The sequence below is a fragment of the Zeugodacus cucurbitae genome, chromosome 5 (genome assembly GCF_028554725.1).
Source record: "Zeugodacus cucurbitae isolate PBARC_wt_2022May chromosome 5, idZeuCucr1.2, whole genome shotgun sequence".
Lineage (NCBI taxonomy): Eukaryota > Metazoa > Arthropoda > Insecta > Diptera > Tephritidae > Zeugodacus > Zeugodacus cucurbitae.
The window spans coordinates 18134252-18160852 of record NC_071670.1 but is presented as its reverse complement, the minus strand read 5'-3'; the positions used below and the strand labels follow the sequence as shown (position 1 = coordinate 18160852).

Genomic DNA, 26601 nt, shown 5'->3' with positions numbered 1-26601 from the left:
TAAAAATTACATTTTTCATTTCAATTATGGCAAATTTAGATTATTTTAATTCTTAGGCTCAACCCACACCGAATTAGTAGAAAACGCCTTTGACTAATACGACACAAAAACGTCTTTCGCTCTAACCCACTCCAAAGTGTTTTTGTCTCGTCTTGTTCGGTGTGCATTTAGATATAAGCACTGGGAAATAGAAGTTGGACCAAAAATAAAACGAAATCTGAAAGTTAAAGAGTTTTGGGAACTAACCATTATTGCACCGCATATTAGATCAGTTTAGAGTATTTTAATTCTACTGTGGTCATCAAGTGAAGTTTCTCCATTCTTCATTCCATTGATAAACATCGAGTTGATACATCGAGTACATCTACACATTTTGCTGTGAATATGCTAAAGAAACTGTTTCTCTTTATTCTTATAACATACATATACATATACTCTATATAACGTCACATTAAAAATGTAAAGAGTTGCGATTCATCGCGGAAACCTTACTGAATGTCATCGAGTCAAGCTTAAATAAAAAGAAAAACTTGACAGTTATAAAGTTGTAAATAAAAAGAAGAAATTTCAAATCAAATCCATACCATTGCCCTAGAGGGACTGCGACACGCGTCTCACTCATGTCATGCAATAACCCAGTTAAATAATTGTATACTCTAAGGCATTTATTTAGCGACAAAAAATGCAAGCGGCACGCACATAAGTCAGCGCATATGCCTTGTCACTCTTATGAAACATTTATTTCGCCAATTGCAAACAGTTGCCACAATTGCATTCCACCAAAAATGCACCGACGTTGACGTTGCAACTGTGGCTTAATCGAATCGCATATATGGAAGTGCAAGCACATATGTAAGCATAAGTAAATGATAATAGTAATAATAACGGTGCTTTGGCACCGTAGTCCGAAATTGGTATGGAGCTCACTGTTAGTAAGCATCCTGTACTTATATAAATTAATCAGCTTTCTATAATTCTATTTTTTAGAAATGTTATCCTAAATTCGATATTAACTGATGTTTATTCTCGAATTGTTTTGTAGAATACTATCGAGATTATATGATCGGCTGAATCAAGGTTGAGTATATCCGAATAGGTTCGGGGGTGTAGATAATTAAATATCTGTAGCCACAGTTATAAAAAGTGTATATATCTTCTATCGGCGTCCCATTTGGAATCCACCAACTACCGTTACTCAAACCGAAAGTCGGTTCATAACATTTCTTTCGCATCCCAATGGTTTAGTTTGAAAATGGGCGAAATTGGTTAACAATCATGCCTACTTTCTTTATACGACAATATTGAAGTCCATCTGATTTGTTCACTTTACAATATAAAAATGAAGCACCAGTGAAGATAACGGGGCGAAAGTGCAAATCTAGTCTGACATCACCCGTCTTAAAATGACCGAAATCAAACTATAACTTTTCAAGACCCCAGCTATCAAACATGAGCTCCTCAAAGCGTATGGCTTCTTTATTGAAAATATCGATAAGTTATATAAACCAATTCAAAGGAGATACATATGTTCAAAAAATGAGCTCTGTGCCTACAATGGGTAAAGTCAGGTCAATACTTCCTCTAGCCCCATTCACCTCAAATACTAATTTTCAAAGTTTCGGTGGACTTTATGCCGTATATATCGATTAATATGTGAGATATCTTAGCAAAATTAAGTGAACGTAAAATCTTTGATATAATGTAGCTTGGATATAAAAATAGTTGAAATCGGTGCAGGAGTTAACCCAGCTTCCTTAGACTATATAGAAGGATTTTCATTATTCTAGTGAACTTTATGCCGAATATATAATAAAATTAAATAAATACCGCTAGGGATTGCAACGTCTACAAATGGCATAGCAAGAAACTTATATATAAATATACATCTTTTTTTAAATATTAAACTAGAAATATATATTATTATATATAATTCATATTGACATTAAAAAATTCAAACTAAAAATTTATTAATTTTGTCTTTCTTCTTACAGCTTCCGCGAGGAGCGGTTTGGCAAACCCTCTTCCTACTATGTGCGGTGCTTTTCATAAATGGTGAGTAAATTATATGCATTGATACTAAAATTTAAACATTTTAATTTCATCATAACTTTACAGAGGTCCGTTCGGAAGGCAGAGTCGTTTGCTACTACACCAATTGGAGTGTCTACAGACCAGGCACAGCGAAATTCAATCCACAGAACATCAATCCATATTTGTGTACACATTTGGTGTACGCTTTTGGTGGATTCACAAAAGACAATCAGATGAAACCGTTCGATAAATACCAGGATATAGAGCAAGGTGAGTCAGAAAAGAACAATAATTTGAGCATGTCGAAAAAGCAAAGTTTTTTACTGCAACTTATTTTTGTCGAGCATAAAAGCTTTAAGCTTTACAACCAAAACTTATTTTTTAAACTCCCTAATATGCCAACTACTCTACAAGCCATGCTGTTATGCGAATTCATATTTCTCTTAACTCTTTCCAAATTAAAATCACATAGTAAACTTAATTAATACACCACCTTTTGCGCTCTTTCCATGTTTCGATATCTCTACCACGCCCTTCACCCACCAACATGCATCGCTCACCACTTCACTGCACAGGCGGTTATGCGAAATTCACCGGCTTGAAAACGTACAACAAGCAATTGAAGACCATGATTGCCATCGGTGGCTGGAATGAGGCCTCATCACGTTTTTCGCCGTTGATGGCCAACCCGGAGCGACGACAGCAATTCATTAAAAATATTTTGAAATTTCTACGTCAGAATCATTTTGATGGCATCGATTTGGATTGGGAGTATCCGGCACAGCGTGAGGGTGGCAAGCCGCGTGACCGCGATAATTATGCGCAGTTTGTGCAAGAGGTGCGCGCCGAATTCGAACGTGAGTCACAGAAGACCGGACGTCCACGTCTGTTGCTGACAATGGCGGTACCAGCCGGCATTGAGAACATCGAGAAGGGTTACGATATACCCAAACTGAACAAGTACCTTGACTGGTTCAATGTGCTCTCTTACGATTTTCATTCATCGCACGAACCATCGGCTAATCACCATGCTCCCTTGTATTCGCTGGAGGAAGAGTCCGAGTACAATTATGACGCAGAGTTGAATATTGTAAGCGGTTGAAGTAATTGGAATTTTGATTGCAATAATTGATGTTTGCTTCTTCTCTTTCGTTTTGCTGCTACTGTTAGGATTATTCTATCAAATATTATTTGAAAGCTGGGGCTGACCGCGACAAGTTGGTGTTGGGCATACCCACATACGGACGTTCTTACACGCTTATCAATGAGGAGAGCACGGAAATTGGCGCGCCATCCGAGGGACCGGGTGAACAGGGTGATGCTACACGTGAGAAGGGCTATTTGGCCTACTATGAGGTGAGTGGGTTGGAGAAAATTACAACGAAAAATAAGTCAGGAAATGAATGTAGAAAGCGCTTTAAAGCAAAAATGATTTTTCTCTCACACATATAAATTCCTAAATTTCTTGCATTAACTAATTCACCCACTTTTCCTCCTACAGATATGTCAAAATCTGAAAGAGGACCCTGAGTGGACCGTCGTGCAGCCGAATCCCAATGCTATGGGTCCATACGCCTACAGACGCAATCAATGGGTTGGCTATGACGATGAAGCGATTGTGCGTAAGAAAGCGCAATATGTTGTCGAACAAGGCTTGGGCGGCATTATGTTTTGGGCCATCGATAACGATGACTTCCGCGGCACTTGCACTGGCAAACCCTATCCACTGATAGAAGCAGCTAAGGACGCTATGCTCGAGGGATTGGGGTATAGTAACGCATTTTTCTAGCATGTTCACTTTTCTCTAAAAATTGTACATTTATTACCACATAGACTTGGGATAAACGAGGTCGCTAAGCCGAATTCGCCCAAGAAGCCTTCACGTTCACGCAGTCGTGAGAATTCGTCATCGAAATTAAATCGCATTGGTGGCAGCAGTGAAGGTAAGGGATCTGCGAGTCGCACGACTTTGAGTAGTGGACGTCGTCGTATACAATCTACGACTACGACAACAACACAGGCACCTGAGACCACAATAAGATTGACAAATCCTGAAGGTTCTTCATTGTACATTGGCGGTCGCGTAACAACACCTGCACCACCTACTACGCCTGACCCGGGAACTGGTGAGTAGATTGCTAAAACACAATTTGAAAATATATAAAATATGTCTTTCTTATTTCCACCTTTGTAGACTTCAAGTGCGAAGAAGAAGGGTTCTTTCAACATCCACGTGATTGTAAGAAATACTATTGGTGCTTGGATAGCGGCCCGTCTGGCTTGGGCATTGTGGGACATCAGTTCACTTGTCCATCAGGACTGTATTTCAACCCGGCCGCAGACTCATGTGATTTTGCGCGTAACGTACCCTGTAAAACGAAGAAGTAAGTGTAACTATTAATTTTTTAATAAAGAATCTAACATATTTTCCATATTTTAGAGCCACAACCGCTGCCCCCATAAGCAGTACAACGACAACAACCACTACACCACGTCCTACAGTTTCCATCAATCGCATATCGGCCGCCACTTCGCGCACATCTTTCTTCAGAACCACCACTACGACCACTGCAGCTCCAGAAGAGTATGAAGATGAAGAGGAGGAGGAAGTAGAAAACGCACCAGCACATACTAAAGATAGAGATGCCGAAGAAGATCCTCAGGTTATAAAAGAACTCATTGAACTCATACGCAAAGTGGGTGGTCTTGAGGAGTTAGAAAAACATTTACACCACAAAGATGATGGCACAATTTCAATCAAAGGTGGTTCCAGTGAAGCAGGTGTTGCTACAACACCAACACCGATTAGCAAAAATCTCTACGACAAAGTGCTGAGCAAACCCAACACATTCAACTCGTTCCGCAATCGCTTTACATCATCATCGCTATTTAGAAAATCTGGTCAAACAAAGACGGAAGAGTCGACGAATACTAAATTGGAAAGCGAAGAGTCGCAGTCTAGCGAAGGTGCCAGCAGCAGCGGTTACTCCAAATATTCGTCTGTGGTGCGCGGTAACAGCAGACAGGGTCCACAAAATGAGGGACTTGATAAGTTGACCGAGTTCGATGGTTTTCTGAAAGAAAAGAAACAGTATGTAACAATAAACAGGCACAGAGGTGCATTTAGAGGACAAGAAGATGAAGATGAAGTGGAAGAACGGCAAACGGCTGAAGAAGTAAATGAGAATGCTGAAGGGGAAGAATTGAGTAGTAGCAGGAAAACCACAAAGCGTCCAACAAATACAATCACACCATCTTATGCCAGCATAAAACGAACACGACCAACAACTCTTCGTACCGAAACGGATGACGAAGCTGAAGGAAGTGACGAAGAGGTGAAAACAGTGAAAGAGAGTGAAGAGAGGCGCACATATACCTCATTAAATCGGAATCGTGGACGGTTTACCACCACTGAAAGCAGCGCGCCAGCCGAGGAAGTTGTAACTAATACAAATAGGTAAGACACTTGATTCCAAGTCAACTGGATGTGTCGTGAGTTTACTCAGCGACCATATAAATATATATATAATGAGTTTTGTATCAAGGAACGAACTTTGACATACTATAGAAGGCCTGCAAATATATTTCTTACCTTCAAAGGTAAGGTAAGGTTTTAAGGACGTTCGGAAGAAGCTTAAACCGTTTTTAAGGCACTACAAATCGAAAAACGAGCTAGTTCAACTATCTATGCACTGTGAATTTTTTTTTGCGATTTACAATTTAGTTAAAGCCTTTTCGCATTAAACAAAAGGCTTCTATTTCAATTTTCGAATGTTGAATATTTCTATACACTAAATGATAACCACTCACCTCAAATCCAAAATATGCATCAAAAGCATATGTACATTTGAGTGTTCTACACAGTTGGGTCTCTCTCGTCTCAGAAATCATATTATGCCGTTATATAATTACATTGACCTATGAACCTTTTCACTTACAGGTATAAATATCTGGAGCGTACGCGTCCCACAAACAGACTACAGACATCGGCCAGCAGTCAGGATGACGACGAGGAGGAGCAAGAGGATGAACAAAATGTAACGGTACAATTAAATGGGGCTGCATTAGATTCCACACAAAAATCAACACAAACCACAACACGCATCTATGCGAATATAGGTCGTCGTACCACCACCACCACACCAACAACAGAGACTCCAATCACCACCCAAGAAACTCCAACCAGATACAATTTATTAGAAAACAGTTTTAACAACAACAACGAAACACCTGAACCAATTTTACCAACTACTACTACCACTGTCACAACAGCAAATGACTCACCCGCCCTATCCATAACCATTAAAAATACTAATCCCCAACTCATACCCATTGCTACAAAACAAACCATTACAACCACATCCCAACCCATTATATCCACAACAAATGCCGCCGCTACCACAACAACATCAAATGATATTGAACTAACCGATACCAAATCCATTGTAACCACACTCCCATCAAACTTTGAGTCTGACTCAAAGGATGCCTTAGACCTTTCGCTCGATGTGAATTCCCTTATTGAAAAATCTGCCTTAAGTCCCAACGAAAGTCCAAAGGATATAGAGCACGCTGAGACTACAACGGCTAGAACAACGAAACCAACAACAACGACCGAAACACTGACAAGCACCGCAACCGGTGACGCTACTACAGCCACCTCAACTGACACTGACCAAAATTCCAATGGCGATGAGGTAACGAATTTAAATAATAATCGCACAAAGACACAATATAAATTCATAACAAGAACACGAAATGTTACAAAAGCAACTACAGCTACAACAACAAACACTGACATAGCCACTGAAAATGAGAGTGAAAACAACAAAATTTTCAAAGAAACCAAACAAACTAGTCTAAAAACGGGTAGTAGTAGTAGTACCGATGATAAGCTAAGTAGTAATATTAGAGGTAATACCGTTAAATATTCTGGTGGTAGAAGACAACAACAACAACAACAAACCAGCGAGTTACTAACTCGTAACAATCAAATACAAAATCAACAGACAGATTCCACAACGGATGCCACAAACAGCATAACAACTACCGAGCCAACACCCACTAATGAATTCCTGGGCACCATATCTAGCCCTAGACCCTTCGGTTATCCCAGGCGTCGTACGCGCCCGAATAATACCCAACCAACCAACAACAATGCTGATACACAAACTACTACTACCGAGAGTTCAGAAGATGAACCAACAAACATAGTTAAGACGAGGTTAACGGCGACAAGTGCCTCCAAAAATAAGGTGAGTTCCAATTCAGATGTGTTGCAAGTACAAAACGGATTGGAAACAAACGCAGATGAGGGCAGCACTACGCGCACCCTTACACAAACGAAAAAAATGCACACACACACGCATGTTGTAGATGTAGTAGACGGTGTTAGTGGTGTAAATACAAATCATAGTCTAAGGCATGTTGTAGATAGCAATTCTAGCTTAAGTATAAACGATAATACACTTTCAGCACAAGAAAAGAGTGACAGTCGAGCGAGTGTCGCGTCCGCTGAGTCGCAAAAGAGCGAGCTCGAAAGCAAACGCGCACAATTAACGAATACATTGTTAGAAAACAAAAGTAGAGTTAGTGTTACACAGCTGAACGCTTTGACGACAAATAGCAAAGACGAGACGCTAAAGGCAAGTAAGTATCGCGGTAAAAGTTTGACAACAGAAACGGAAACAGAAACAGAAACGGCGAATGCGGCGAACTTCCGTAGTCGTGGCTTGAAGATGGTAAGCGAAGAAAAGGAAGAGGTGAAAGTCGCAAATGCAGGCAACGTATCGGTTAGTAGTGTCGAAAGCAACGCTGCAAATCATACGACCACGACATACACCACGGTGGTCAGTGATGACGGTAAAGCAAACATAACATCGACAGTGACCACACATGCTAACGAAACCACCATCACTGACGAAGGTAACGGTATGGTGAAAATACAAACGGTCTATACAACAATCATGGACGCCGCTGAAACGAAGCAGCATACAGCAAACGCCGATGAACACTTAACGGCAGTAAACAGTAACGGTAGTGCTGCGAGCCACAGCAATGTTGGCAAAACATACACCGCTATCAATAGAGGTCGCACGCAAACGCATGATGCGAAACTATCTGAAAGCCACACTGCAACCGACGATGATTTGGGCACTAAAAATTCGACCACTGTCGAAACGCTGGCCGATGGCAGTGTTGTACGTAAGACAGTTTATACCACGCGAATGAATGATGGCAGCGGTAAAATCATCACCACCATAGTTGAGGAGACTATAACCACGCGCACGAAAGTCGAAAACTACGAAGCTGCGAACCATGGCGAGAGCGAGGGCGGTGAGCGCAAATATCAAACAATAGCTCGTCGCACAGAGAACACGCACGACCCCACCACTGAGACCATACATTATAACACCATTGTGCGAGGTACTGATGGTGTAAAGCTAAACGAAGACCAAACTTCGTCGTTCTATCGAAATCTCGAGGAAGTTGCAAAGCAAGCGGAACAAAGTCGCAATCGCATATACCAGGGTATATCGCGTGGCGGCAAAATCACAAAGACCACGAGTGAAGACGAGGTTGTGAGTGGTGTAGTAGAAAGTGAGGGGTCTGAACGTGGTGCAAGTAAGTACCATACAATAAATCGTGAGCATACCACAAGTGGGCTTGAAACAAGTACCGTTACGACAAATCAGCGCGGAAATAGTCGTTTCACTGAAAAAACAAGTAAGAACACAAGTGGTGGTTACGTTAGTGAAAGCCTTTCGAAAGAAGAAGAGATGTCGGGATTGGAGGTAACTGAAGCCAAAAGTAAAGACTATACAGCTATTACGAATGCAAATGACAAGAATAAGGCGTCGAGGTTTTCTGGTGCGTCCGTTGATGGTTCCTTAGAAGTAGAAAACACGGCCACCGAGATTATAGATGATGAAAAGATCTTCTCTACACCGAGTTTGGCAGCAACTAACAGCAAAAGTGACACCACTACTGTTGAAGTTAGCACTGCGTTACCAGAAATTGAAGCTAGTAAAACTACTAACACTAAAGCTCGTAGCAGGCTTGAAATTCAGGAAACTTCGTTATCAACTTCTTCCAAGCCCGAGCTATCATCTCACAGCGAAACAATTACACGGCACAAAGCAACAACTTCGAATTCCGCAGTAAAAACTGTGGAAAGGTCTAGTGATACTACTACAACCAATACTCCAGAAACAACGACACTTTCAGAAATTGCAGAAAATACGACTACGTCTTCTACAGGAAGCGATTCAGCCGCTATCAAGAAAACCATAACACGACACAGAGTAGAAAAAACTTCGGAAAATACAGAGAAACAGTATACAGAAGCAAAGCAAAAAGTACATGGCAGACCAACTACAACACAAGGTCCACATACTACTACACAATCGGCAAATGAAGATACCACAATAACAGCAACAGAGTCGAACTTCAAAATACGTGGTAGACCAACTAAAACTAACGTTCCACAAACAACAACCCAATCGGCAAATGAAGAGTCAACAATAACAGCAACTGAATCGAACTTCAAAGTACGTGGTAGACCAACTGGAACTCACGTTCCACAAACTACAACCCAATCGGCAAATGAAGAAACCACAATAACAGCAACTGAATCGATCTACAAAGTACGTGGTAGACCAACTGAAACTCACGTTCCACAAACTACAACCCAATCGGCAAATGAAGAAACCACAATAACAGCAACTGAATCAAACCTCAAAGTACGTGGTAGACCAACTACAACCCCAGTACCAGAAACTACCGTTCAACAAAAAATTGAAGAAACTACAGTAGCATCCTCTACTACAACTGCTGCAGCAGAAACCACATCACAACTGACAATTGAAGAGACCACAGAGGTAGTATCAACAGAAGCCGCTATAATCTCGTCGAAAAATGAAGCCACTGTGTCTACAGCTCTTCCAGAAAATGCATCAGCTGCCGAAACAACAACATCTTTATCTTCTGAAATCGAAACAACTGTAGTTCCTGAAACGACCACATCCAGCTCCTCTGCTAACAAAGCAACATCAACCCGTCACAGAGTTACATCTTCATCTGAAGTTACAGAGAAGCACGGGGCTGACACTGGGAGCAAAGCACCAGCTGCCGAAACAACAACATATATTACTTCTGAAATCGAAACAACTGCCGTTCCTGAAACGACTATATCCAGCTCTTCTGTTAACAAAATAACATCCACTCGTCACAAAGTTGAATCTTCATCTGAAGGTACAGAGAAGCGCACAGCTGGTACAGGTTTCACAGCTCAGAGCAGAGCACCAACTATTGAAACGACAACATCTATCGATTCTGAAATCGAAACAACTGTTGTTCCTGAAACGACCATATCCAGCTCTTCTGTTAACAAAATAACATCCACTCGCCACAAAGGTGGATCATCATCTGAAATTACAGAGAAGCACATGGCTGATACTTGGAGCAAAGCACCAGCTACCGGAACAACAACATATATTACTTCTGAAATCGAAACAACTGCCGTTCCTGAAACGACTATATCCAGCTCTTCTGTTAACAAAATAACATCCACTCGTCACAAAGTTGAATCTTCATCTGAAGGTACAGAGAAGCGCACAGCTGGTACAGGTTTCACAGCTCAGAGCAGAGCACCAACTATTGAAACGACAACATCTATCGATTCTGAAATCGAAACAACTGTTGTTCCTGAAACGACCATATCCAGCTCTTCTGTTAACAAAATAACATCCACTCGCCACAAAGGTGGATCATCATCTGAAATTACAGAGAAGCACATGGCTGATACTCGGAGCAAAGCACCAGCTACCGGAACAACAACATATATTACTTCTGAAATCGAAACAACTGTCGTTCCTGAAACGACCATATCCAGCTCTTCTGTTAACAAAATAACATCAACTCGTCACAAAGGTGGATCATCATCTGAAATTACAGAGAGGCGCACAGCTGGCACAAGTTTCACAGCTCAGAGCAGAGCAACTACAACGTCTGTTCCAGAAACTACTGAAGAAACCACATCAACTGAAAACTATTCAACATCCAAAAAGACTATTACGCGTCATAGAGTTGGTGGATATATCGAACACAAGGAGAATGGCTCCACTGAAGCTATACACAAAGTTCGCGGTAGACCAACTACGACTGTTGCTCCAGAAACCATAGAAACTGCCACGAATAGAAGAATCATTACGCGACACAGAGTTGGAACCTCATCCGAGAAAACTGAAGAGATTGTAACAGATACCAAAATCAAAGTACGTGGCAGACCAACTACAACTGTTGCTCCAGAAACCAGTGAAACTCCCAAGAATAGAAGAATCATTGCGCGACACAGAACTGATACCTCCTCAGAGAAAACTGAAGATAATTCAACTGAAACCAAATTCAAAGTACGTAGTAGACCAACTCCTGCTCATTCAGAAGAAACTACTTTGTCTAATAGTGATACCGTTACTAATAAGAGAACATTTACACGCCAAAGAATCGGCACAACCACTGAAACTGTAGACGAAAGCTCAACTGCGATAAAATCGAAGGTACGTGGCAGACCAACTACAACGGCGTTACCAGAAACTACTGTCATTCCAGAAGAAACCACTACAAAAGCAACAACCACTACGGCTACTCCAGAAACTACAATTATTCCAGAAATAAGTGTAACTACTGTCGCAATCTCTGCAGAATCTTTGACATCAGACAACATTGACACAACATCCGTAGAATCTAAATCTGAAACCAAACTAAGTACCACGGAAACGCCAATAACTACCATTGCACCCGAGATAAGTGAAACAAGTACTTTATCTTCCAGTCACACAGATAATACAGAAGCTCCAACTACCAGTGAATCTAGTACGATTACCATTTCGACAGAGACAACTACAACACCTGTACCAACGAGTACTTCAGCACCAATACAGACTGCAACAGCACATCTCTCTGAAAGTGTAACAACCGTGTCTCAAGACAGTATTACCAGTACCGAAAGTAACAAAGATTTATCAACCCCCACTGTCGCAATCACCGAAACCGAGCAATCCATTACGGAAAGTGCGACAATAAAAACTATTCCAAAGAGCTTCAAAGGAATTAATCACTCTTTCAGAGGCGCTTCTTCGACGAAAACAAAACTCAGTACTAAAGAACACGAAGCGACCGCCGATAATGTTAACACAGAGGTTCGTGGAAGTAAAGCTCGTGCACAGACCACACGTGGTTATGTACTGAAGAATAGTGATCAGGTCTCAACTTCATCCATTGAAACAGCTTCTAATCGCAAGACAGCAAGTCACACTTATAGCGCAAATGAAAAATCAGCTTCCACCACCAGAAAGTCAAATAGGAAAGAGGAAAGTGAAGACATTGAGACCCAATCAACAACTGAAACACCACAGCGACGCACGACCTACCGTGGCACCTACCGACCACGCACGGACAAAGACGATCTGTCCTCTTTATTAGCGCTTGACGTGAATAAACATCGGCCTTACAATGAAAGCCAATATAACCTTGGTAAGCGTATATACTTGGATGGAATATACAAAGGGGATGAAAATAGAGCATCATTAGGTGAGTGGAGTTCCTATCAAACAATTGGCGCACAGTCAGGAAATGTTGAGACTAACGAACATGAGAAATCTCATAAAGTTAGCGCTGGTGGTGCTACAGCTCAAGATATATCAACAAGAATTGGCACAACTACGAATGTAAACGGAAGAAATGGCACTACCTCCAACAATAGAAGAACTACTGTAATTAGAAGAAGAATAAGTGTTGCTCGAAATGGTACCAGAATTAGTAATAACTCTGTTATAACTAATGAAGCCAACGCTAAATTAGCTGAAGGCTCCGCTGGAATAAAAACAGTTGGAAATGTTGAAGAAAATGGCGACATTAGTACAACGTTAACATCTACGCTGAAGAAGACTTTGAAAATATCACATAATACAGCAGAAAATTCGAACGAAAACGATTTCAAGGATGAACTCGCTGCTGTAAAGTCAACGAGCTTGGAAAGTGAGGGATCAATAACATCAAGCGCTATCAAAGGAAGCGCTGCAAACGAGAACGGGTCCAGCTCGAGTGAGGGTAAGATATTGGCAGAAGGTGCTGCTGTCGTAGAAATTGAAAATATAGCAAATGATGCTGGCAACAGTGAAACTACGACTGTCAGCCACTCTACAAAATACTCTTCAAACAGATTGAAGGGAAACTCATCTGCAAGTGGTGAAGACGAAGCAAACTTCAGTGCTTCCAGCAACACTGCAAATTCAAAATACTCTTCAAACAGACTCAAGGGAAGCTCAACTGCAAGCGGTGAAGGTGATGGCATTATTAGTACTTCCAGCAACGCGGCAGATTCAAAATACTTTTCAAACGGATTGAAGGGAAGCTCATCTGCAAGTGGTGAAGACGAAGCCAAATTCAGTGCTTCCAGCCACACTGTAAATTCAAAATACTCTTCAAACAGATTGAAGGGAAGCTCATCTGCAAGTGGTGAAGACGAAGCCAACGTTAGTAATTCCAGAAACACTGCAAGTTCAAAATACTCTTCAAACAACCTTAGAGAAAGTTCAACTGGAAGTGGTGAAGGTGATGCCAAATTCAGTGCTTCCAGCAACACTGCAAATTCAAAATACTCTTCAAACAGACTCAAGGGAAGCTCAACTGCAAGTGGAGAAGACGATGTCGACGTTAGTACTTCCAGCGACACTGAAAATTCAAGCCAACACAGCACACTTTCCAAAAACATTAAATCAGTCAGAACTTCAGAGAGTGACTCCGCAACATCTGGCGGTACTGCAACAATCAAAGCCAATGCAAGTTTGACAACGAATTCTAAACAACTCAGCCTATTCGCCAAAAATAGGAATGCATTGAAGACGGAAGATAATGGAGCATCAGCATCGGATCAGGAAACTGTTACAGTAGAAGAAGACGGTTCAGCGGAAGTTTCCGAAACAACTACAACCAAGTTGAGTGGTCTTAACAAGGTTATACATAAAGAAACGGTTGGTGAAGAGAGCGAAGATCAAGCGAATGAATCAAATGCTAATGAGTTGTCGCGCAGCCGAAGTGCAGGCTTTAGATCAGGCAGCGGTCGTGCTAGATATAGCGGTCGCGCACAATACAGTAATCAAGGTAGTAGCCGAAATGTGAATCGGTTAAATGCATCCGATGGATATACATCAAAAACCGAATATGATGAAAGTGGCAACACCAGGACTCAAACCACTTATACGCAAACGTATAATAACGGAGGCAATACGCAAAAAACCGTTAAACGTGTACACACAAAGACTGTACAAAAAGTGGAACCGGACTATGAGGTCGTCTACGAAGTTATAACTGAGAAGATACCACCAAGCACACCACGTCCGGTAACACGTAATCGTGGTGGCGTACGTTTCCGTGATGCCGATTTATCGTCCTTACTATCACTAGATTTCGCAGCCAAGTCAAAAAGAAGGCAAGAAGGGGAAAAGACAATCATCAAAACTAGAAGGAAAATAATCAAAAAGCCTGCGAAGGTAACTGAAAGTGAGAATGTGGAAGAATATGAATACGAAGAACAGTTAGCAGTGCGACCAGCGACAACCGGACCAACGCGTCCAGTCGCAACTAAAGCAACTACAATTATACGTCGAACAAGACCGACAAGACCACTGCGCACGACTACATCAACAACACAACGATTAATAGTTGCTGAAGAGGAGGATGTAACAGAAGTGGAAACAACGAGTGCATCCCCAAAACCCACAATCAAAAAGGGATTTGCATTTAAGAGACCAATATCCAAACTTTTAACATCAACAACGACAACAACTGAAAAACCGCTAGCCGAAGAATCCATAACTACTACTGCCGCGCCTGCTATAAAAACAACAAGAAAGGATTTTGCATTTAAAAGACCAATTTCAACAGTAAAAACTACTGAAGATCCAGCTACAACGACACCGCCCGCAAGTACAGAAACCACGGTACGCTCAGGTTTACGTCGGAAAGTAATAAAAATTCAACGACCTTTGAATAGAGCAAAATCTGAAACAGGCGTGAATGTGGATGAAACAGTTGTAAAGGAAGCCACGATCGTGACAAGTTCACAGAAGAGCTCACTTTCTTCGACGACAACTACCAGAAAAGCGCCCACAACTACCACAACTGAGGAACCCGTTACAACCACTACATCCACAACCGAAACAACCACAACTGAGGATCCCATTACAACCACTCTATCCAAAACTGAGAAACCCGTAACTACCACCACCTCCACAACAACCACAACTAAGGAAGATACCAAAGTAATAACCACAACGCAGAACGCCGAGATTGCCGACGATTCATTCGATCTACTCAAGAAACAGTTCTCTAGCGCAATTACCAAGCTTAGAAAGAATTCTGATGAAACTGTTGACTCAAATGGACAAACTACCCTTCTAACCAAAACTACGACAACAACGACAACTACAAACAATGATGGTGGTGAAACTAAAACCATTACCAAAACAGAAAGTGAGATTACTGAACAATCCGTCTCTGATTTAAATAACGAACTGAACGAAGCTGGTGATGACGCTTCACTCTCATTGCCTATATATCATCGCAGAAAATACTATCAGTATTATAAAGACTCGCCAGTAATTTATATTGGTAAGCCACAACCGCCAGCCGCCTCACAAACCAGCAACGTCGATATTAAGAAACAAATACACGAAGTCTTCAACATAAGTAACGAAGGCAATACATCGTTCGCCTCGGAGGAGCTGGACAACAATAGCGCAGACATGGCAATCGCTACAACAGACAATAGTGAAGGAGATCATTTTTTATTGAAAACCCCCGGGTCAAAGTAGATGGGCACCTGGGGGCAAAATCAATCGGTACAAAATTTACTACATCTGGAGAAGAAATAATTGATGATCAAAACGCAAAGGCCGAATTGGAAGAGTTATTTGCTACAAAAAATACACAAACAACAACAAACCAAACGGCTAAGAATTCCATAACCAACACGATGGATGTAAGCAATAGCAGTACTTCAAATCGTGTTGGCAAAACTTTTAGAGAACAAATCTCCACAATTACAAAACTTTCGACCCTTAAACCCGACTTAGATTCTGCCCTAACTAACCCCACTACAGAAACAATAATAGACAAAGAAACACCCACCATAAAGATAACTCTACTACCACAAGATACCAAACAACGGAACGAAGATGCACGAGCCTTGCGCAATTATGTAACATTAAACCGCTTGCGTACCACAACAGAAGAATCGCCAGCCGAAGAAACTACCACAGCAAACAAAGAGACTAAAACAAGACGTGTCTATGGTGCGCTAAATCGAAACAAAATTGTGCAACCGGCGAACAACGTAATAAATGAAGAAACTTCTAAAGATGAAGAACTTAAAGAGCAGTCGTCAATTAGTAAAGAAGAAGTAGCGAGCTCTCCCGGCCGACGCAACTTTAACCGATTCAGTAAACTCACCACACGCCTTACAGCGAAAAGACCCATAAGCGATAATTTTAAAGATGAGACCGTTACTAATAATAGAGAGCAAACTACGGAAGAGATTGAGGTAACACGCGAACCCACTGAGAGCACAACGCGACGTTCCTTAATTAAAATTAACCGCACGAAGTTCAGAACTACAGCTATTAAGACTAAAGACGAATTGGACGAAAGCAAAGACGAAGATGTTTTGAGTGCCACAACCACAGCGGTGTCAACTAGTGATGCTCTGACAAAAACCATACGTCGACCTCTAAATAGTTTTTATAATTCACGATTTCGAACAACCACTGTTAAAACTAGCGACGTCGATGCAGAGAATGAGGAAAATAATGGCGTGGACGAGACAATTGTCGCCATAGATAGCACAACAAGTGAAACTCTAAGAAAATCCACACGACGACCTTTAAATAGTATATATAGTTCGAAATTTAGAACTACAACTGCTAAAACTACAGTAGGGGGAGACGAAAGTGTGGAAGGTGATGAAACGACTGCTTCAATTGACGCTCCAACCACCGAACCACTAGAAAAAACTACACGACGGCCACTAAACATTATCAATAGTTCCAAGTTTAGAACTACAACTGCTAAAACTACAATTGAAGATAATGAGATTGAGGAAAATAATAGCCTGGAGGTGACGAATGCTTCAATTGAAAGTACAACGAGCGAACCTCTGGCAATCACAACACGTCGATCTCTAAATAGCATTAACAGTTCCAACTTTAGAACTACAACTGTTAAAAGCAAAGAGCAAAAAGACGAGGATAAGGAATTGGCTGAGACGACTGCACAACCAGTTGACAGCACAACCAGCCAAGCTTTGGAAGAAATCACGCTACGCCCTTTGGACAGCATCAATAGCTCCCAATTTAGAACTACATCGTCTGTAACTCCAAGCGAAGAAGACCAGAAGGAGCAAATGGATGAAAGTACTAGCTCAATTGACAGCACAACCAGCGAACCTCATGAAAAACCCACGCAAAGACCTCTGAATAGTATTAATAGCTCTAAGTTTAGAACGACAACTACTAAAACCACTGAGGAAGAAAAGGAGAATAAGGAAAGTAATAGTGTAGAGGATACGAATGCTTTAGTTCAAAGTACAACGAGTGAAATGCTGGAAAAAATCACCCAAGGTCCTTTGAAAACTGTTTATACTTCCAAGTTTACGACCATATCTAAGACAACAGATGAAGATGATGAGAATGAGGAAAGTAATATCACGAAGGAAACGAATACTGCAATAGACGTCTCAACAAGAGAACCTGTGGAAAGCACCACTCGCCGCGGCTTTAATATTATCAACAGTTCAAAAACTACAACCGATAAAACCAGTGAGGCAGAAGTTAATAGTGACGAAAGCAATGTTGAGGACGAGACAGCTTCAACTAGTCCACCACCACAAAAAACCACTCGTCGACCGTTAAATATTATTAACAGTTCCCGATTTAGAACCACAACTGTGAAACCAAAAGGTGACATTGATGAAGATAGTACACCTGAGATTTTGATCGATACTACCACAAGAAAATCGCTGGATTCCACAACTCGACGGTCATACAATAGCATTAACCGACTCAAGTTCCGAACCACAACCGCTAAGACTGTGGATGAACAAGAAGAAGACAGTGAAGAAGAGCTCTTTAAAGAGGAAGCCGTCACCACTACAAGACGTCCTTTACTTACCTTAAACAAGTTTAGAACTAGAACAGAAGCGTCTATAAAAGATCAAAACAGTGCAGAGAACAATATTCAGGAAGTGGTGAAAACAAAAGGAACCACACGACGACCATACACAGCTTTAAATAGATCAACTGTCAAAACTGGAGTGTCGCAAAACGTGGAGAGCTCAAATGAACAAATAGTTGAGGATGAAATTAATACACCAAAACTGAAGAAACTTAATACAACCACGCCTAAAACGCAGCGTATTTATGCAGTATTAAATCGCAAGTCTCTTATAACCAAAACACCAGTTGATATCTCACATGCTGCAGATTCTCTGAGCAGCGAAAGGTCGACGGAAAGTGATTACAAGCGAAATTATACAACATTGAATAGAGTTAGCAATAAAGTCACATCCAGCAAAGCGGTCGAATCAGCCAATATTAGCAATGAACTGGAAGTGGAAGATGCAGAAAATGTACAGAACTTTGAAGATACGACCAAACGTATATATTCCATATTAAATCGGGTTAGTACAACCACTGAAAGTTCAACAGAGATAACGCCGAAGGAAAGTGATACAAATACAACCACGACAGAGAGCTCCGAAGTAGTTCTTAAAAGCGATGAGTCAGAGCAAACCGAGGAGAACACAACTGAAATTGTAACCGATAACGATAACAGCACTATCAGCAGCATTGAAAGTACCGTCGCAATAATTACAGAGAGTGGGAACGACACTGTCGCAACGCGTCGACCTGTTTTGATAAGAAAGCGCATTTATGTTACAACTACTACAAGTGCGCCAACGGAAGAAACCACTACTGAAGAAAGCGCCGACATAACTACGGAAAGCACTGCGCGACGTACTGTGATTATTAGAAAACGTATTCAGAGCACCACACCGCAAACACCCATCACTGAGGCTGATGCAGAAGAAACCCACGATACGACAACTAAGGAAGACACAGCGTCCAAACCTACACGCGTTCCTTTACTGATACGCAGACGTCTGAATGCGACGAGCGCCACCACCATCAAAACTCCTAACAATTCCGATGAAACGTCTACGACTGTCGAAACAACAACACGTCGTGGCTTTGCGGGCTTTAACCGACAGCGCACAAGCACAACGGCAGAACTGCCGACGGAGTCGCTAACAAACGTGGACGATGCCTCAGAAACATCAACCACTACGAAGAAGTTCGCATTTGGACAAACAAATCGACATCGTGCGCTCTTGTTGCCGACAACTGAGCCAACAACTTCGACTACAGAAGAGAACGAGAGTGAAAGTGCAGATGTGACGGAACCGACAAAACGTCCAAAGTTTGGTGGAGGTGTCACTCGGAAATTTGGTACTGGTAGTACTGAAAATCTGCAGTCAACACCAGTAACGCTAACGGAGGCTACAACAACACGCAGTTTCAATATCTTAAACCGCCTCCGTACTACTACAGAAGCGGCAAGCGTAGCGCTGCCATCGGAAGACAGCGCCGCAGCTGCAACTGACACAACGACGCATCGTACTTTCGTTGCGTTCAATCGTGCGAAAACGACCACATCGACACCTGCTAAAAGCGCAGAAGATTTGACCACTAAACGTACTTTTAATATTTTTGCGCAAAAAACACGCCCAACTACAACGAAACGACCTCGACTACCAAGCATCAACCGAAGTCTCTACCAAAGAGCTGAAGAAGCAGACGATATAGACAACAACGAGTACAGTGATGACTCTGAAGAGCCACTAAGGTCAAGCAAACCAGCATTCCAGCGGCCAGGACTATCGGCTGTCACGCGCCGTCCATATAGACCAACAAGCATCGCCGATAAAGAATACTACGATGAGTATGAGGAGATTAATGATGAATACGATGAAACAGAAAATAGTGAACGCAATCGCGCACCATTTGGACGCTCACAAGCACAACGTCCTACAAACGAACTGCAGAACAGTTTGCAAAACTTAAGAGACCGCGTTAAGTTAAGTCAGACACGGAATGATAATAACGAAGGCGTCGTGAACGCAAGACTTCAACTGCTTGCAGCTAATAGGGCCAAGACCACTGTGAGACCAACCAGTACTAAGGCTGACGAACAAGACGAATATACTGATGACGAAGACACAAGCGCTGAGCGTGACAACAATGCACTTAATGTAAAGAATAGTAAAAATAGTTTGTTGGCAAATCGTAGTAATACTAACCGTAGCAGCACTCTAGCTAACACTTTAAGTGAAACTAAAATTAATATAAGTCTCAAGTCTAACAACACACAAATAACCGATGAACTGAGTAGTCATGTAGTTAATGAAGCAGATCGAGAGGCTGATAAGCAGTTTGATAATGTTGATTATGATAATGTTAATGATGATGATGATGAGAATATTGATGATGATGATGATGATGTAGTACCAAGCACTAATGATAAGGGTAATGAAGTTAATTCTAAACGCCGTTTTCAGAAATATCAATTCAACCGCGCAAGATACACAACAACAACGACTACTACTACTACTTTAGCGCCAACAACAACAGCAACGTCAACAACGCGTGCCGCTACTAGCCAATTTACGCTCAAAAAATTATACCAGTCGAACAGAAATAGAACGGCAACAAGAACAAATCAGGTAAATGTGTTAGTAGATGATAAAGGTGATGATGATGTTGATGATGATGAAGAAGAAGATGAAGATGAAGGGGATTATAACGAAAGTGATGTTGAAGATGAAGTAAATGAAGACAGCACAATCACAACTACCGAAAGCACGTTGACCGCTAGTCCAGCTCCCACACTGAGACGTATACGGGTGTTAAAGTACCGTCGCCCAATTGGCGTCGGCGACAATAGTAATGCTACCTTAATTAGTTCTAGTGTTAGTGATAGTAGTAATTCTACAATTTCTAGTGTTACTAATACTACCAACACTGTTAGTGAAAGTTTAGATACACCCATTTCGTCCGAACAGCAAGTAGAACGTACTAGATTAGCACCCTTGAATTCCACAGACCCTAATACACAAGAAACCCAAAGTGAAAGTCCCATAAATAACGAAACAGTGCCCACAAAACGTTTCCGTAAAGTTATACGCAAGTTAATAAGACCAGTGAATCGTACAACCACCGAAACAACGGTGTCGAGTGAAACTAAAGTCGACGACGAGATTACAACCGAAATCACGCCTACAGGCGCGTCACGTATTAATGGTACACGCTACGGCTTTGGACGTGGAAATAGCTTCCGCGCACAAACAGCCGTCGCGGCAGTCGCGCGAGAGAATGACACAGCTTCCGAGGATAGCAAGCTCAATAAAGCGCGCACGAACTTATTCGGTAAAGGCATTCGCCCAAGCTTCGGTAATGGTGTAAAAGTAGGCAGTACAGAAAAGGTGTCCGAAGGAGAGGAGGAGGTGACTGAAAGCGACATCGAAACGGCAACAGAGATTGAAGATTTTACAACGCAAAAGCCACGCGCTGGCTTCATACGCCCAAAGGCTAAGGATACCACCACCGTTACAAGTGGCATTACTCTGCCGACGCGTCGTCCATTCGTGTTTTCGCGTGCGAGTAGCACAACGAAGGCAACTGCTGAAAATGAAGATGGTGACGAGAACAACGAGAACGAAGACGAAGATGCGGAAGAAGAAGACTATAATGAAAACGATAGTACGTCCACAACGGTTTTGGAGCAAGATAAAGAAATAGAGAACAAAGGTCTAAATATAACAAAACTTGCTAAACCCAGCGCTAGTAATGGTACTGAGCAACTGCTACCGATAGTAGCAACAACGCGTTTGAAGAAGCTACTGCCAGATGTTAGTGCAACAACTGCAATAACAACGAATGAACTTGAAGAGAGCACGGACACGGCCAGTAATACCAATGTGACCCCAACTAAGAATACACTACTCATTACCAGACGTCCCTTCGGTCTGATCAACCGCACCAAAGTCGCACAAAGTGAAAGTGAAACAGAAAGTAACACTGAGGAACAGGATACGGGCGATACAGCAACCACCATTATACCGAGACGTCCTTACAGCCTAGGTTCACGTTTAAAAGTAACAGAAAGTGAAACCGAAAGCCTTACTGAAGAAGAACAAAACAATGCTGGAGTGACCACGACCACCATACCGAGACGTACGTTTGGACTTGCCGCACAGGCAAAGGTAAAACAAAATGAAACTGAAAGTGCTGATCAAGAAGAAGAACATGTAGAAGTCACAACGCGGGGCACACCGCTTGTACGCCCAACATTCCGTAGAAAACTTGTTGCTAGACGTCCATATGTGCCACCAAAGGTGTCCGGAATCACGATCTCCACTACACTGCCCACTACACCAAAACCGAAACGTAAATTTGTACGTCGTAAATTCGGTCGCTTCCATCCATTCAACGCCGTGAACCGCAATACCGGTGAAGGATTTGTGCGTACAGATCCACGCGGTCAATTGCTGCCTGCTAAACGATTCCGCATTGAGGATGGCAAACGGGTACCCATACCGGATGATGAAACTTTAGCTGAAGATGAGGAATACGAAGAATATGAGGATGCAAATGATGAGGAAGAGGAAGAGGAAGAAACGACCACGAACAATGAACAAAACAAACCACAAACTCCCGTACCGATCGTAACATTACGCCCTGTTACACGCCCAGCTGGCTTGTTCAATAAGCCACCAACCACATTCTTAACTGCATTGAGAGAAAAAGCTGCTGAACATGAAGCAGACACTGAAGAAAACGTGGTTAGTGAGGACGAAAATGAGGAGGAGGAGGACGAAGAGGACGAGGACGAAGAGGAGGAGGAAGCGGAAGCGGAAGAAGATGGGTCAGATGATGATACAAAACAAGCAACACCCAAATTTAATACACCTACATACCGTCCAAAAGACAACCGCGTACCACCAGGTGCACGTCCAGCACTACCCACTACCTCTACACCATCATCCGGTAACGTGCCTTTCAATAGCAGATCCCGTCAGCCACCAGCCACCGTCGCGGAACGCACTAATGGTAATCGTTTCGGCACTTCTGCGCTCGGCAACGCGCGTGTCACGAACAGACCTCGTGTTGTGAATCGGCCGCAAGGTGTCGTGCCACCAAATTTACCACTGAAACCAATTGCCACCACTTTCGAGCGTACCACACCGGTGGTACCGACAAAGCCGGCACCATTCATACCAACCAACACACGTTCATATGAACGCAAATACACAGCCACCTCCACAGAGACACCGGAAACCGTTAGCGATAATTCACTTATTGAAGATTTAAATATCGAAGCACTAAATGCACGCAATAAAAAGATTTTTGATATCAATAGCAAAAAACACACTACCCTCAAACCGAAAATTGCCATATCCGGCGCTAAACAAACACCAACAGATCAACAACCAGATACACAAGATCACCTCAAACAAAACACTGAAACAGAAAACGATGATGAGTACACAGCAGATGTGGGCGGTGGTGAACAGGGTTACATAACCACAACACCACGCACATCTGCCGCAAGCGACACGAACACTGATTATAATGTCAATGCTAATGAAATCTCTTCACAGGACAATGGGTCAGTCGGTGAGCGTACGTCGTTTACGACACCGCAAACGCCGACCACGACACTATTGCACGTATTCACGCAAACGGATGACGAGCAGACAAATCGCACGCCCACCGATAGCGCCAACCTAATTGGACGACTGGTGCCCGAGAAGGCGCGTCCCAAGCACAAAGTGGTAGAGATCAATCGTATTGTCGAGATAACCTCGAAGGCTGACAAGCTGCGACGCAAATCGAAATCGAATCAAGAATTCTTCAAACCGATTGGTGAGTCACAACTACAAGTCGAGTCTTTGCCACACTTAGAGCAGCTGGGCGAAATTAGCGTGGTGAAATTTGTGCATTTGGTCGATGGTAGTGACATCTCTGTTGATGGACACAGCACCGTAACTGATTATACACCTACAGAACCGACCATATCAGCGCCTGTAAGGAATTCGTTGCCCGAGGGTGTGCAATACTTTGTGCCACAGTATGCCTATTCTACGGAGAGTGCACAAGTGCGCACTACATTGGAACAACGTAACGGTAAAGCACTGATACCCGAAGTTATACGCAGTGCGGTGGAGACCTCGACCATCTCGTTGGAAGGCTTATTCGAAGGTGGACGGCAAGGTAAAGAACTCAATTCTCTAAATAATGTGTACTACATATACGGTACTGACGAAACAACAACTAGTACTGTTAACATTAACGCGAACTTGAACGTAAATGAAAACGAAACACAAAACATTGAAATCACCACACCAAGTACAAGTACGAGCACAAGTTCGGCTTTACCGACCGCCACGACTTTGTTAACGACAGAAACCACCTCCACAACCACAACTGCAAGCGCTTTGCCCCTTATCCCGCATAGCGATAGTGTAAATAACATGCCTAACGAAGTCTCCACAAATTTAGAATCCACAACGATTGTAGGTAATACCGTGGCTGAAGCTGAGCACACAACAAATATGCCGTTAATAGCAAACTCAACCACAATTGAGTCAACTTTCAAGCAATACAATGCCACTTTAGCTGAAGTTAACAGTAATCTCGTGGAAACAACTACAACCACAGCGGTAGTCACAGATGATACGGCGGTGAAATCAAGTGCATACGTAAGACCCGTTGTACCACTACCACTCTTACGTCCCGAATCCAATGAGTCCTCTCCCCTAGTCATAACCATAGCCAACCTCGACAAAGTCATACTCAGTAAAGTAGATCGCACAGGCTCAGCCGAAAATAAGGCGGTGTCCACCACTACCAACACTGACCAAACCCAACAAATACAATTAACAGAACCCAAACCCGCTGACTCAAATGCGGAATACTCCAGTCGTTTCGCCTCCGTCGTTGAGGCACCCACCAATCTCATACACGACACAAGCACCAAAGCGCAACACACGGGCGTAAATGTATCTAAAACTCAAGCTACCAGTGTTGGTAATAGTAGTGACAGTGACAGCACTGCAGGTTCTAGTGTTGGTAACAATACTACGAGTAGCTTAAGTAGTGGCAGCATAGTGAAAGAAGTGATAAGCTTTAGCACCGAAACGCATGTGGTGCGTAAAAAGAAATCGCGTAAGCATAGGGCGCGTAAATTGCGAAAATCCGCCGGTAAACGCAAGTCCACCACAGTGGCACCAACTGACGCGCCGGCCGCAACAGTGACCCAAAAGGTAGTCAGCAATGATGAGGGTTACCAAAGTAGAAGCACCAGCAACAGCACAAACGTTACAGAGTTGCCAACAACAACGCAAACGCTGATAACGACGCCGCGCGTCCGCGTCATACAATTCGATTGAACGATTAGCGCTTTAGTTTAGCTAAATTTAAGTGAAAGCTTAAAGCGCGTGCAATTGCAACGAGCTTTGTATTGAGCCGCGTGAGTTGGTATGCACAACCATATGTCTGTATACTGTACAATAAAAGAAAATATAAGAAATAGGTGCAGTGCGTAGCTTTCTTTAGTTATATTATTAATATTATTATTATTATTATCAAGTTTTTTTCACATAAAATACTCGTAGTAGTTTATAAATTTCTAGTCTTACCATTATTTTGTGCGTCTTTTATGCTGAGGTTTTCTTATATATTTTGTTATTCTACATAATTGTAAATAAATATATAAACCAAGTGAAATAATTGCGTTCGCTTCTTAACAAACATAATTAAGTCTATTTCAAAGCAGCCAACTAAATTTATCCTCTTTCTGACGCTTTCTCTTTCTCATGCTCACTGTCACTCTCTTCAGTTCTTTAATTTTTCATATGCCCAACGCTTGTTACCAGAAACTGTACAGTGTACAATAACAATTTTGTGAATATTTAGAGTTCATGCACTTTAGGCATGTCCTGAGAACTTACGGAAAGTGCCATTATAAGAGAATACACTTTTGGCACTATCAAAACTTTATTAAACAGTTTTTTGTATGATTATTTTCTTTACTAACTAACAGTTAAGTATTTCTTTTTAAAGTTTTTGAGAGATAAAAATACATTCTTAAAACTTTCTTAGTGAATATTCTGTGATTTAATTAACAATTACAAGTCTCCCTCCAAAACACATTTATTCAGAGCTTTTTGCATAAATGTTATTTGTTCTATTTATCATATCAAATAGGTTTCAATAAAAAAAATTTAAAAAATTCTAGATCGCATTAAAAACTCCCTTAAAAGCTCTTCGAATGAATGTTCTTTCTATCAGGCTATCTTCAGTTCTCAGTGGTTATTTTTGGACATAATGTGCTAAAAGCTCTAAAAGTGAAATTGTTAACTACTTAACATATTAAAAATACTGCTTTCACTGC

General features: G+C 42.0%; 1 protein-coding gene across 1 annotated transcript in view; it reads left to right on the top strand.

Moving 5' to 3' along the window:
* Positions 1 to 26601, top strand: part of LOC105218088 (uncharacterized) — a 91628-nt gene that overhangs the window by 47450 nt on the left and 17577 nt on the right. The window contains 10 exon segments of the mRNA XM_054231055.1: positions 1992 to 2052; positions 2116 to 2301; positions 2607 to 3121; positions 3202 to 3387; positions 3533 to 3798; positions 3865 to 4157; positions 4226 to 4415; positions 4472 to 5488; positions 5972 to 15903; positions 15906 to 25591. Coding sequence (XP_054087030.1) covers positions 1992 to 2052; positions 2116 to 2301; positions 2607 to 3121; positions 3202 to 3387; positions 3533 to 3798; positions 3865 to 4157; positions 4226 to 4415; positions 4472 to 5488; positions 5972 to 15903; positions 15906 to 25591 — 22332 coding nt within the window.